The sequence below is a fragment of the Pseudonaja textilis genome, chromosome 1 (assembly GCF_049901715.1).
Source record: "Pseudonaja textilis isolate UNSWEBS1 chromosome 1, rPseTex1.2, whole genome shotgun sequence".
Lineage (NCBI taxonomy): Eukaryota > Metazoa > Chordata > Lepidosauria > Squamata > Elapidae > Pseudonaja > Pseudonaja textilis.
The window spans coordinates 64883843-64897065 of record NC_141990.1 but is presented as its reverse complement, the minus strand read 5'-3'; the positions used below and the strand labels follow the sequence as shown (position 1 = coordinate 64897065).

Genomic DNA, 13223 nt, shown 5'->3' with positions numbered 1-13223 from the left:
GAAGTTTCTTCTAGTTTAGTATAGCCGGAATCTTAAGGGAGTCTCTTCTTTTCGAAAGGGACAGACGCTCATAGAAGAAAAAGGACACCCCGAACCTGAAATGGGTCTCTCCGCCTGCCTTGGCCCAAAGATTTCTAAAGTATAATATTAACAAGCACTGGTAAAGGTATATTTTCCCTGTGGAACTTTTCTCTCTCTTCCCTCCCAGTTTTTTCAGTTTTGGCAGCTTTGTAGCTCAGGCCTTGGTGCTTCACGAATATGTTTTGAAGTGTGATTGGTGGAATTTTCAGTGATAGCTTAGCGGATTGATTTACATGGAAACAATCACACCCGACACTTGCGAGTTTGAGGAAGTGGTGCATGGACTATTAGGATATTTTCTGGTGAGGGAGTGTAATTAGGAATCTTTTTATTAAGGAGGTTTGCAGTAGGATGATAATCTCATAATAATGGAGCCGTGGTTGTTAGCCACAAGCTGTGGGTAATGTTTGATTGGGAAATAATGGAGGTGTCAATAGAAAATGGAATGAGTCAGTTCTGATGGGTGATTTTTCTTTACACATGACATCTACAAACTATATTGGGATAATGCAGTTTCCCAACACAGGTGGCTGCTGCTAACTTTACCAGAAGTTAGACCAGCATTAGACCAGAGATGCAGCTTGAATAGTAAAGAGAAAAATAATGACTTACAACTGCTTTTCACATTTTATTTTTCAGTCATTTCTTATGTTTGAAGTTCAACATATACAGATTGTATTAACAAGTTGGTTCACATTTTAGGGTCTGCATCTAGTTACATCATTTTGTTTGATAGAGAGCTTCACATGGGTAAGGTTGTTGTTTTTTAACCAAAGAAAAATGAGCTAAGCTGAATTCAAACTTCCCTCCAAATAAACATATGTAAAGTTGAGTTGCACAAACTCCTTTGTTATCTGCATCATTGTGCTGAATTAATCCCTCTTCGTACAGCTGCAATGTCTTATCCAATGTATGAGAAAGATATAATTGGATATTGAAAATTAGGGACAATTTAAAAAGCAAACAAACCTTGTGGCTTTCCTCTCCTCCTTTGTTGGTTTGGCAACTTTAGTTGTAGTTTCTTTCCTACAGTGTGGCTACTATGGAGCTTGCCAATTTGTCCATTGTACAATTGAGATATTTCAGCAGCTAAACAATATCAGCCTTCCTCTCAACCTTAGACTGCAGAGGAAATTACAGAATAACTACATTGTGGTTATAATTCATATGGGTCTTTATTAAAGATTAAGACTCACCTGAAATCTAGAATTAACATAAAGGATGGGGTTTGGGTCCACCATAGCAGAATGAAAATATGGAAATCTGTTTTAAATTCTTGGACCCAGAAGAGGCAAAAAGGTTATTTAACTGGTTGGCAGTGAAAGGATTAGCTTTTAACATTTCCAATGTGAAACTAATCACTTGGAATTTATTTAACTATGAGTGATCTATTTTAGAAGAAATGTCAATTCAAACAGCTATTTAAAACAACATATGGTATATTTTTTCTGAATTTAATTTTGGTGTTACTGCAGTTTTGCATGTGAAAGAGACATTTTAAAATTGAAAATGTAATCTGACTAGAGTAGTGCTCCTTTCACATGTATAAAGATTAAGTCTAAACATTTAATATCTGGAAGTTATTAAATGTTGTCTGCTATGTGGAACTTTTGCAGCTTTTGAGCTTGCCAGAGAAGAAAGCAGGATATAAATACAATAAAAATGATAGCAATTTTTCTTGGGTTAGCTTGATACACTGTTTTTGTGCCTAATAAGAATTTCTTTACTAAAACCTAAAACACCATTTAATTACATAACATGAAAAAGTTTTTTTTAATGTCAATATATTAGTTAATTTAAGTGAATCTATTTTGTCTTTATATTGTCCATTTTAGCATATACAGAACTAGTATTGAGAACAATAAAATATTAGTGTTATAATTTTTAATAATAAAAATAATTATAAATAGCTCTATGCCTTGGACCTTATGTAGCTTGTTGTAGCTTCTTCTACTTAGCTGGCTTTTTCTTCAAGTCAGAATGATTCTGCTAAAATTTATCTCTGTTTTGGTCAAGCTATATGGTCAGGCTATATTTATTCTAGGTTGTTCGGCATTGTGTAACAGCATGCAGTAATTATTACAGGAAGATAAATCTAATTGAAAATTCTATTGTTGGCTATCTTCTGGATTTCTTGAAGATCTCACTGGCACTCAATATGTTTTTCTACGAAACAATTTCTGTAATTGTATTTTATAGAGAATATGACATAGTGTAGAGACCTTGAAAAGTCAATAATTTGTATCCATTTTTGAACATTTTAAGGAAGTTTAAATTTACTATCTTTTCTTTGGTTCTGTTTGTGTTAAAGTTATGTAACTTTGTTGCTTAATCCACTAAGAAAAATCTTGTTCTAACATTGAACTGAATCCAGATTTAGTCATGCTTAGAATAGAATTGTTAAAACATTAGGACAAAGTATGATTACATCTGGGTGAAATCTACTGTAAGTACCAGTAAATAAAAATATTGGATAAATGCTGAGTTTAATATATCTGTTACTCTATATTTCTTTACATCTCAAAAATGTTATTTCTAAGAAAATATGCAAAATAATTGTCTTATAAAACAACCTTTATAAAACAACTAATAACACCTGTTATTAGTGTCAAGAGAAGTACATTTTAGATGTCTATGAAGATGTATATAGTAGTATAAATAAATACATTTTATTCATTTAACACAATGCAATTTACTTTAAATCTCATTTTCAATAGGAACTTTAGTGTTTGAATAGCAGAAGTTAGAATGGCAACATATATTTAGTCATCAGTGTGAATTTCATTCACATACGGGCTTTGTTTCAAGTATTTTCTCAAGATTGGAAAACAACATTCTATAAGTAATGAGTGGTTTCTGTTAGAATAATGTCTTGTTTCTTCATTATGTTCAAGGGGTTCTGAATATGCAAATAGTGTTTCATTCCATTTCTGCAGTTTGGACATTTTATGAAATATGTAATCCTAACCTAATATGCTACTTCTTGGAAGATTGTGGTCACAGCACAACTTTTGAAATATAAGAATGCATTTTCAAAATCAGAACCAAAATAATTTATTATTATTTAAGTTAGATAATGTTGAAACTAATACATAATATCCTATTTGGGCTTGCTTCCTACCCTAAACAAAGGTCAGGGTAAACAGTTTTTTTAAACCATCACAATTATATACATCTCTGGGGGAGATGCTATTCCATCCTTTTTATGTAATGCTTTATATATACTTGCCTCGGTTATGTTCCTTTTTTACAGCCTAAACCTTTTAAGCTCTTGAAGATTTAAATTGGACTTCTGCAATCAAAATCACTGTAAAGTGGTCCATAAAATGAATATAGGTTTAATGTATGATCAGAAATATTTGTGATTATATTTTATTTGTTCCTAAGAAGATAAGTTTACAAATTTAATAACTATTCTCTTTCTACAAACAAAGCTCAATAATAGAGAATTTATGAAATAAAACAGTTAATTCAAAAACACAACTATACTTTTTTGTTTAACAGTATGTCTTTGATTTAAAAAAATAATCAGTCAGAATCACCAGTCATATTAGCACAATTTAAAATCTGATTATGTTCTTCTAGCATTTTATAACAAAATATTGTTTAGATGTTCATAACAATAAATCGAACTGAATTCTAAAATTTTCACATACACTTGCTTGATAGTAAGCCTGCCTGTTATTTGTCAAAAATCTGAAAAAAATTATTATATATGGTATGTTTTTTCTAAAAATGAAAATGTTCCTCTTTAAAATTAAAATGTCTATATTCTGATTATATTTTACAATGAGAAAGTACTTCTAGTAGAGATAACAAATGTAATTGCATTTAATTAAAATACTTTTGGATAATGACTAAATTGTAATTTAAATTAATTTTTCCTAATGATTTAAACCATGATTTAAAATGATTTAATATTTAATATAATAATATTAAGTTGATTTAATGTAAATCATACCTCACCCTGTTTTGAACCCACATAATACTTCACAGTTCTTATTATGGGGACTAGTAACTAAATTGTAATAGAAGATAATAGTGCAGTGATTCCCAGTTTTTTGGGGTCAATGGCACATTTGGAATTTTGAGAATTTGGGCACTCCCATAAAATGGCTGTCTTGGCCAACAAACCATGCACAAACATATACAGTACAAGAAAGCAAGCAAGCAAGCAAAGTTTCTTGCCAATTCTTGCAGCCGCCCCCTACAAGCTATCATATGATCATTTTATTTCGTTTATTAAATAGCTCTTTCTACGTATAGTATTTAATGAGAGCATCATTTACCATGTAAATGAAAAGCTGACATAGCTTTTTTCCCAGTTGGAGAATTGTTGAGGATTAATAAGTACATGAAATCAAAAATGCCAACACACTGTACTTTTTAAAGTATGTTATACTTGGGTTTCCTGTGATTGTAGGAAAATGTAGCTTTACTGCACAGACTATATCTACTTTTTATCTGTGTTCTAGATATTCATTCCTGTTCTTATTTTGAGAATAGTTATTTTTAATTTCTCCAAAATTACTTTTTCTATAACTTTCTATAATCTATAAGGAGTCTCAAAATTCATTTAATATAGAGAGAAGGTTGACCTCTGTCAGATTGTTTACCCATTTGGTTTAGGGTAACTATCAGCCACCTTCCAGGCTCTTTCAGATCCCTTGATAAATGATCACTTTAAATGAACATGTCAAGGATTGAAAATCTTGCATAAATGGTATCATACTTTGGTCCTTCTGTAACGGATACAACAATAAAGGTAATTTTTTCCCAATAAAATGACAGCAGAAATTGTGACATGAGCAGTGTTTAATGTAGCATTTTTTTCTGGTTTTAATTCGAGTGGTGATGTAATATTGTTAATATATGTGATATAACATGTTATTTTTTTTCTTTCTAGGCAGTTCATAGCAGTTGAGAATGCTGCAGACCATCAATGTAAAGTCAACACTTCTGTTTGATATACATATTATAGTACAAATTTTGCTTTTTACTTTTAAAAGATGAACATTTTCCAGAATATGAAAACTTGGAAATAATTAATGTTCTCCTTTTTCTCATCATTGTTAAATGAAACAAGAATTCCTGAAAACAGAATAGCATAATTCAAGGCAGTATTTATGACCTGAGACACTAATTATCTTTAAAAACTGACACATATTAACATTTATTGTAACTATTCACATATTGAATTGTGAAGTGCACTATTTTTAAGTGGGGCAATTTGATACTCTATGCACAAAACCAACTCTTCAGTTGTCTCAAAAGCAAAATGAAGATCCTCTATGAAAAAATATTGTATATTTCTGTTTCTGAAATGAACAATTTCATAATGATGTAAGCGTCTCCCAATCTCTGGATGTGGTGCTAAAGGCAACTCATTTTTGACACAAGCTGTACAAAGAGGACCTTTTCTTAAAATATCTTCTAGCCAAATTTATACTCATCAGTATGCACAGAATGAAAAGGAGAGTGACAATGATTTAGACAAGAGGATGCTTCCTTGAACCATAAAAAAAATGTGAGACTTGCAACACTGCAGGGAATTTTTTTTGTCTGTATGTTGAACAGGCTTTGGTGGATTTAAATCAACTCAGATGTCATCAAACGAATCTTCTCCTCCATCTTTACAGAAGTTTTCTCCATCTGTGTCTCATGCTGTTGCTCTACCTACCCCATCTTTATCCTCAAGTCCACAATCTGGACTCTCAGGCCGACTTTCCAATGGCAGCTTCAGCACACAAAGTCTCACCAACTCCAGAGGCTCTGTACATGGAATCTCTTTTTTGCTGCAGATTGGTCTCACTCGAGAAACGGTTACAATTGAGGCTCAAGATCTCTCCCTATCTGTTGTTAAAGACCTAGTGTGCTCTGTAGTTTATCAAAAGGTACAGTAGAATACAGAGTTTTACTGATTTTAATGATGTTACTGTTATCTTTCTCCCTTATTAGGTATTTAATTCAGGTTTGAATGAACATACAGGAAGAGCAGAAATTAACATGCAAATTCTGGTTATTTACATTGTTGTCCATGTTGTCTTCCATATTTTGAAGATTTGGTAGCATGAAACGTTTTCTACCCATGAGTACTGCATTGGAAATTTAGAATAATTCTATTTTAGAAATCCAAATTGTGTGAAGAGATTATTTGAACATAGAGGGCTGCCTTCTGTAAGAGTTTATCATCAATATGCAAAATGAGCAATGAATAGGATGGGAATGTAGGGACAGAATTTGCTTGCTTGCTGTTGTTTAACCTTTCTCATTTGTTTGCTAAAGTCTTGAACAATTGAACAAACTTTCTATGAATATAGATGGATTATAGATGGATTGGAGAGCCAGTTTGTTGTGGTGGTTAAGCATCAGACTAGAAACCAGGAGATTTGAGTTCTAGTCTCACCTTAGGCACAAAGCTAGTTGGGTGACTTTGAACAAGTCACCCACACTCAGCCCTAGGAAGTAGGCAATGACAAACCACTTCCAAAATCTTGCCAAGATGACTGCAGGGACTTGTCCAGGCAGTTGCCAAGATTTAATACTGATTCAAAGGGACAACCCTAAAAAAGAAAAAAAGATGCATTTATTTATTTATTAAATTTATATGCTGCCCATCTCTCTGAAAAGCAATTTTGGAAAGCTTATAATTAAAATCATAAATATAAAAAATATTAAAAACTTTTTAAGTACAAAGGCAAGAGGCAAAAATGGCAAGATGAATGTTGAAGTGGCCGGCAGAGCTCCCCTGGTCAAAAACTCCAGGCTAACTGGCAGATCCAGTTTTTATGCTCTTCTGAAAGGCCAACAGGGTACAGGCAGATCTCACCTATATTTCATGGTGAGAATATTTTACACCTCACCAGCCAAAACTTTTTGACCAAGAGGGTCCACAGCATGTCCTTTTACAAGAGCGAGTTGGATGGGCTGATATCATTGGGGTGAGATGGTTCTTCAGATAACCTGGATTAAGATTTAACAATGTAGTCCTTTGGTTGGTTTCTTAATAAATATTACCATTGAGTTAGTTAGATTTTTATTCACATGTTACACAATAATAGGCTTGCAATCTTTAGTGGAATTATGAATCTTGAATATATTGTTTATTTATAATGTCATCACTTATAGGGAGGATTTAATTTAATTTAGCATCATGGAAATTTATTGCTTGTAGTTTGCTTATGATTGGCAATTTTTATTCAAGTGAGTATTTGTATAATATGACTTGATTTAATAGACTTCAGTAGTAGTATAGCATCTCCTTCCAAATTTATGGATGGTTGTATTAGAATCAATGCAGCAGCAGAAAGTAGGGTAGATTAAGATCTAGGTGTATGTTGTATTTCTGATTCTATTTCCCCACAGAATGTTTAGAAGTAGGCGTTAAATTTAGTATTAATTGCACTGCTGAGAAAAGCAATATATTGAGATATTTGTATTCATAAAGGGAACAGGAAAAGTTTGTGTGTGAGTCTGGGATTCACTCTCAATTTGTCCCTGGGAAAAATCTTACAGGGAAAACATCAGCCCAGGGGTGCTTTGGTGCTTTGCCAAAAGTCAGACAGGAAATTTCTTCATCAAAGGAGTATTTGAATATAAACTTTTTACAACCAAATTCAGCATCTGGGCATCTATGTTACATAAATCTTTCTAGATTATGAACCCTCATGAACCTTGGTTTATCGTACATTTGCATGTACCAGCCCTATAAAATAAAAAATACTAGTATAAGAAAGCCAAACTTCCTTATTGTGGATCAGAGTGTGATCAGTTGATCAAAAATCTAACATATCCTATGTTAAAAATGTTTATTAGCATGATTTGAAAATTGAATTATAGTATTTGCAAGTGAGATTTTAGTTGAATTCCCAAGAAATTATTAGAGATAAATTTGGCAAGTAACAAAGCTAGTTTCTTTTTGGTCAGCTTGGAAGTTTATAGTACCATTTGTGTAGTTTATTTCAACACTTGGACAACATACTTCATTTTTTTAGGAGAAATCTTACATTTCTATCTTACAGTAAACATTTTTGCTCTCAAACTCATTTCTTATGTATATGAGATATACTTTAATTATTTTAATATTATTGGCTACCACTATTCATTTTGTATAGATATTGGTTATATTTTTTTCTTTATTTGGGCTTTTAAGTTAGTATCTTCCTGTTGATTCTTGGCAACTTCCAATTGTACAAGCACTTGGCTAAAGTTCAGAAGCATGTTATAGGAAGCCAATTGTACTCTAAAAGGAGTATAACTTTGGATTCTGAGTTTGTCCCTTCCAGTTGGCTTTAGAATAGTGTATGTGAACGAAAGCTCTTATTATGCCCACAGCAGCTGCAGAGGGAGCATATGTTCTATATAGACAACACTCTTCTGATCAGGAAATAGGGAGGAGGGGTGCTTATACGTGGTGGATTTCTTTTTCATAAGGATTTTTGCAGCTGGTGCACAGGTGGCAGTATGACTCCAGTTGCATAAGTAGATCTCTCAAATGGATTGGACCATTGGAATACTTGAGATATACAACACAGTTTTAAAACAATATTTTAGACGCGTGTATGTATTATGAGAATATTTACAAGAAGCTATACCGATTATGAAAAAAGTAATATTGAGACAATATGCAATATGCAATCTCTAGAAAGTATATAAAATATTGTAAACATTTAACTTTCTAAAAGTTTTTAATCAGGCAAGTGATTTCACGACCAGGAAAGAATAAAGGAAAAAATAGGAAATATGCTTACAGGGTTACTAACTTGGATTTCTGAGAGAATTGGCACACCTTTACCTTTACTTTATCTTCTGATACATAGAAAATGTATTGTGTTCAAGATTCATGGGAAAAAGAACAGGAAATAAATGTTGGTCACTCAAAATGTGACAATATTAAATCCAAGCTATTCAATATAGTTTGTGCCCATCATTTGAGAAATACACTCAGAACAGAAAAATTGATTAGGCAGCTGTTAAAATAGTTTCAATTATATGAAGAGTTGCTTTCCCAAAGTAACCTGGTTGGTTTTCATGCTTGAGGAGGCTACAACTCACAATCTCCTGGTTTTTAAGCCACCATGTTAACTACTACACTAAACTGTCTCTCAATTGGTAGACTTCTATAATGGGATGTGGCCAGGGTAATTGAGGGAAGCTTTCCAAGGTTATGGATCAGTATATCAGGAGTCTAAAACCTATCAGAATACAATAGCATAATAATCTGCTGACAAAATGAGAGCGCTTTCAGTATCCCTTGACTGAAGATAATTCTAGAGGCATAGCTCTATTCCCAGAGCTCTGCTTGATTCCTGCATGTTGAGATTCTGGGAAAGGATTTCAGACAAGGGCTTTCTTTGACATAGTTACTTTTCTTGCCTTTCATTATTTGCCGTAATCCTTTTTTTTTCTACTATCTGCTTTCTTTAATGTTTCCTCTTCTCTCTTCTGTCATCCCTTAAAGTGGTATTCTCTATTATCTTCCCTTTTATCCAGTCTCATATACTCTAATCCTTTGAACTGCCAGAATTCATCTGATTCTACATTTTTCTATTTTATAGTCTCCTTTTCTCACATGATTCATCCTGCCATTCCAGAGAATTCTGTCTTCTATTGTTAATTGACTTCTTCAAAAGCTCCATGGCTTTTAATAAACCTATTCATGCTTCTGTTAAAGATTTCTTGGTATATTACCTAAAAATATCCTTTTCCTTAAGATATGCTGCTGAGTTATTTGATTTTTTTCCATCTTGCTTTAAGAATTTAGCACTATCTTACTATTGCTCTGCATGTGTGAAAGCTAACAGTGGTGTTCTGGATTTACTTGTATCAAATTGTTCAATTAAAGACCCAACAGAAAGTTATGATTCCTGCTTTTAAAGATGTTTTTTTTTTCATTTGACAAGATGACTCCTACAAAAGACTTAAATAGTAGATGAAAATTGAACAGTTTTTCCAATCTTTAATCTTTTCCCTAGAGAAAGTGTTTCTTTGCTTATTAATCATGGCATAATTCAGTTATGGGTTTTATCCTGCTTTCATTTCCTGCATAACAATTGCTATTATAATACTTGTTTAATTTCTAGCTGCCTTAATTTAAAAAAGCTTATATGTGTGTTTTATTAAAAACCATACAAATATTTATTTATTTATTTAATTAATTTATATTGCCGCCTATTTGCCCATCGCAACTCGAGGCGGCTTACACAATGTAAAACCATATTTAAAACATATATGATCCTATTGGTAAGAATAATACTGTTTTGAAGAATAAAATAAAAATTCCATTAATTGTAATCTTTTCTGCTCATGTTTAGCAATGTCATCATAGCCTAAAATGGTGTAACTATCAGGAAATATTTGTAAGGCACCAGGAAATGTAATGTACAATGTTGTATCTCAAAACATTTACTCACATATGACTAGATCGCAAATATGTGGCAATGTTTACCATTGTATTATTTCTCTTCGCTTGGGTAATTTTGCTTACCTCAAGAAGGAATAGTATTATGGCTATATATTTATATAAAATATTGATATTAAAGGATTTGGTTATTTATTTATTTACAGTCAAACAGAAATCTTTAGAGTCATGCAGAAAAACAGAAAATGAATTTAAACAGAAGATATATCCCTAATATATCATCAGTCTATCTATAATATTGAGTACTAACTACAGTGCCAATTGAACAAAATTTAATAACTCTTGTACCGATTGCAGAAAGTCTGTTGTCTTACATGGATGAGAATAGCCTCCTCTTCTGAATTACCATAGCTATTAGTTAGGTTGAGTGTTATTAGATCAGCATGCTGGCTGTATAAATAAAGATCAGTGGAAAAATGGAAAATGGAAAAACAATTTAATTTCTTTGCTTTTGAACAAAAATATTTTTCAAACGTCAGTAAGGCAGAAACCAGACAAGTATAAAAGCTCACAGAATATAAAATGTTGACTATATAATTAGCGTGGGAAAAGAGTCTTTCAAACAAGCCCACTTCATAGAACCCAGATCCTTTAAGGAAGATTGTTGAAGAGAAATTGCTTTAGCTCCAACTTCTGTGACTAAACAAAGTCAAACATTGATAAGATAAGCTGGAAAATTTTGAGATTGATTTATATCTTTTCTTCCCTTGTAAGATAATTAGTAGTAGGAATTTGTCAGTGAAGACTATAGATAGCCCTTGATGGGAACTGCAGTTGGGACTGAAATTTCAGTTGAAAATCATAGCATTCATACGATGTGACATCCACATGACCAGATCTAATTTAGGGTGGTCATTAAGTAAATTATGTGGTCATAAGTCTGAATCTATTCTCTTGAATGGTCTCCCCCACTCAAGAAGTGGCAAAAAGCATTGCGAATATTGGTCATGTAAATGTGGGAGACTGGACTAGTCACAAATATGAGCCAATTGCCAAGCATCTAAAATGCATTCATGTGATTGGGGGAACATTTTAGGATGGCTGGAAGCGCTTTATGGGCTGTAAAGCATTTTTTCTAAGACTGTTGTAATGCCAAACATTATTTAACAATCAGTTGTAAGTCAAGGACTACTGTAATTTGAGATGGAAATTAAGATGACAGTGCCACATATGAACTTCAGTAAAAATTAGTTCAGCATTTAGTTTTATCACAGTGAGTGAGAGACTTTGGTGTTTGTAACAAGATTCTTCAGAATTTGGGCTGGGCAGGTTCTGGTGAACTTGAGTCTGAGTAATTGCAAATCTGTGCGCTGCACAGCATATGACTGATGAGTTTGAATGTATTTATCATGGGGTGCATAACTGGTGCTGAAGGAATTATTGAAATGCCTTAATTTGATCACTAGAAAAATAATTTGATGGTGGTGAATGGTGAAGTTTTTGGAAAAAGTCTATCATTGATTTATAGTAATTTATTACAAGTCTTTCCTGTCTACAATAAGAGATAAGGAGTTAGATGTCTGTCTTAAGATCATTTGAACTATAGACAGGATAGCTGTATCGTCAGCTTTTAGAAGAACTGAAGCAGTTCTATTGGCCAACTTTGGCAGATGAAATTTAGATTTTGTCAAACCAAATAACATTTTTTTTTGTCAAACCAAATAACAAATTTTAAAAATGGGGGTTACATCCTTGTTTCACTCTTTTTGGGATAGGAAGAAAAGATAAAAATATTGAAATACTATAATAGACAAGCATTATAATTTCTCATGTAAATATATAATCAAGCAAAGAAGATATTGATCTGCAAAGGAGTAGCCAGTCTTGCCTAAAACCTATCTTCTGGAATCACAGTAAGATTGGTACCTTTAAATCAATAAAGGCAACATAAAGAATATCCAGAGGGAGGTCCCAAAAATGCTTTTTCATGAGGCAACTGGACGCTCCTGTTTTTTCTTTGAAGTCATTTCACTTCTCATCCAAAAAACTTCTTCAGCTCTGACTGGATGGAGGGAAATGGGAGGATTTATATTCCTCGCAGACAGCTGGTCATTTGCATCCTTTTAGAGGCTTGTTGAAGCACTTGGAGATTTATATTTCCACACCATTTGAAGGGTGTTCATCCCAAATTGCATAGGTAAAAGTCTATGACCTGGATACTGAGAATCTCTGTAGACACCCAGAGGGAGGAAATACAAGACAATACCCTGTTTGAACATTGATCTTTGTGCCTGAAATCTGCTTTGCTCTTCTGTCAGAATACTGGCTGCACCCTCCAGCTAACTAATTTTGCATGAAGATGTTTAATGTACAGCTGTTTAATAGACAGGTAGTCTGCAACTTACAACCATTTGTTTAAAGAACATTCAAAGTTACAATGGCACTGAAAATAGTGACCATGACCATTTTTCATATTAATGGGTGTTGCAGCATTCCCATGGTCACGTGATCAAAATTTAGGCACTTGGCAGCTGGCATGTATTTAAGAAAGTTGCACTGTCCTGGGGTCATGCAAACTTCTGACAAGCAAAGTCATTGAAGAAGCCAAGGTCACCTAACAGTCATGCTACTAAACAACTGCAGTGTTTAACATCTGTGGCAAGAAAGGTTGTAAAATAAGGCAGAACTCACTTAACAACTGTCTTCCTTAGCAGTGGAAATTTGGGATTCAACTGTGGTCATGAGTTGAGGACTACTTGTAGTTAATTGGATGGTGTTTATT

At 33.1% G+C, this 13223-nt stretch overlaps 1 protein-coding gene across 2 annotated transcripts in view; it reads left to right on the top strand.

Annotated features, from left to right (window-relative positions):
• PRKD3 (protein kinase D3) overlaps window positions 1-13223 on the top strand; it is a 48648-nt gene that overhangs the window by 580 nt on the left and 34845 nt on the right. For both annotated transcript variants that reach the window (XM_026695467.2, XM_026695466.2), the window contains exon 2: window positions 4988-5975. In XM_026695467.2, coding sequence (XP_026551252.1) covers window positions 5685-5975 — 291 coding nt within the window. In that variant the 5' untranslated portion in view covers window positions 4988-5684. The remainder of the gene's footprint in view (window positions 1-4987; window positions 5976-13223) is intronic.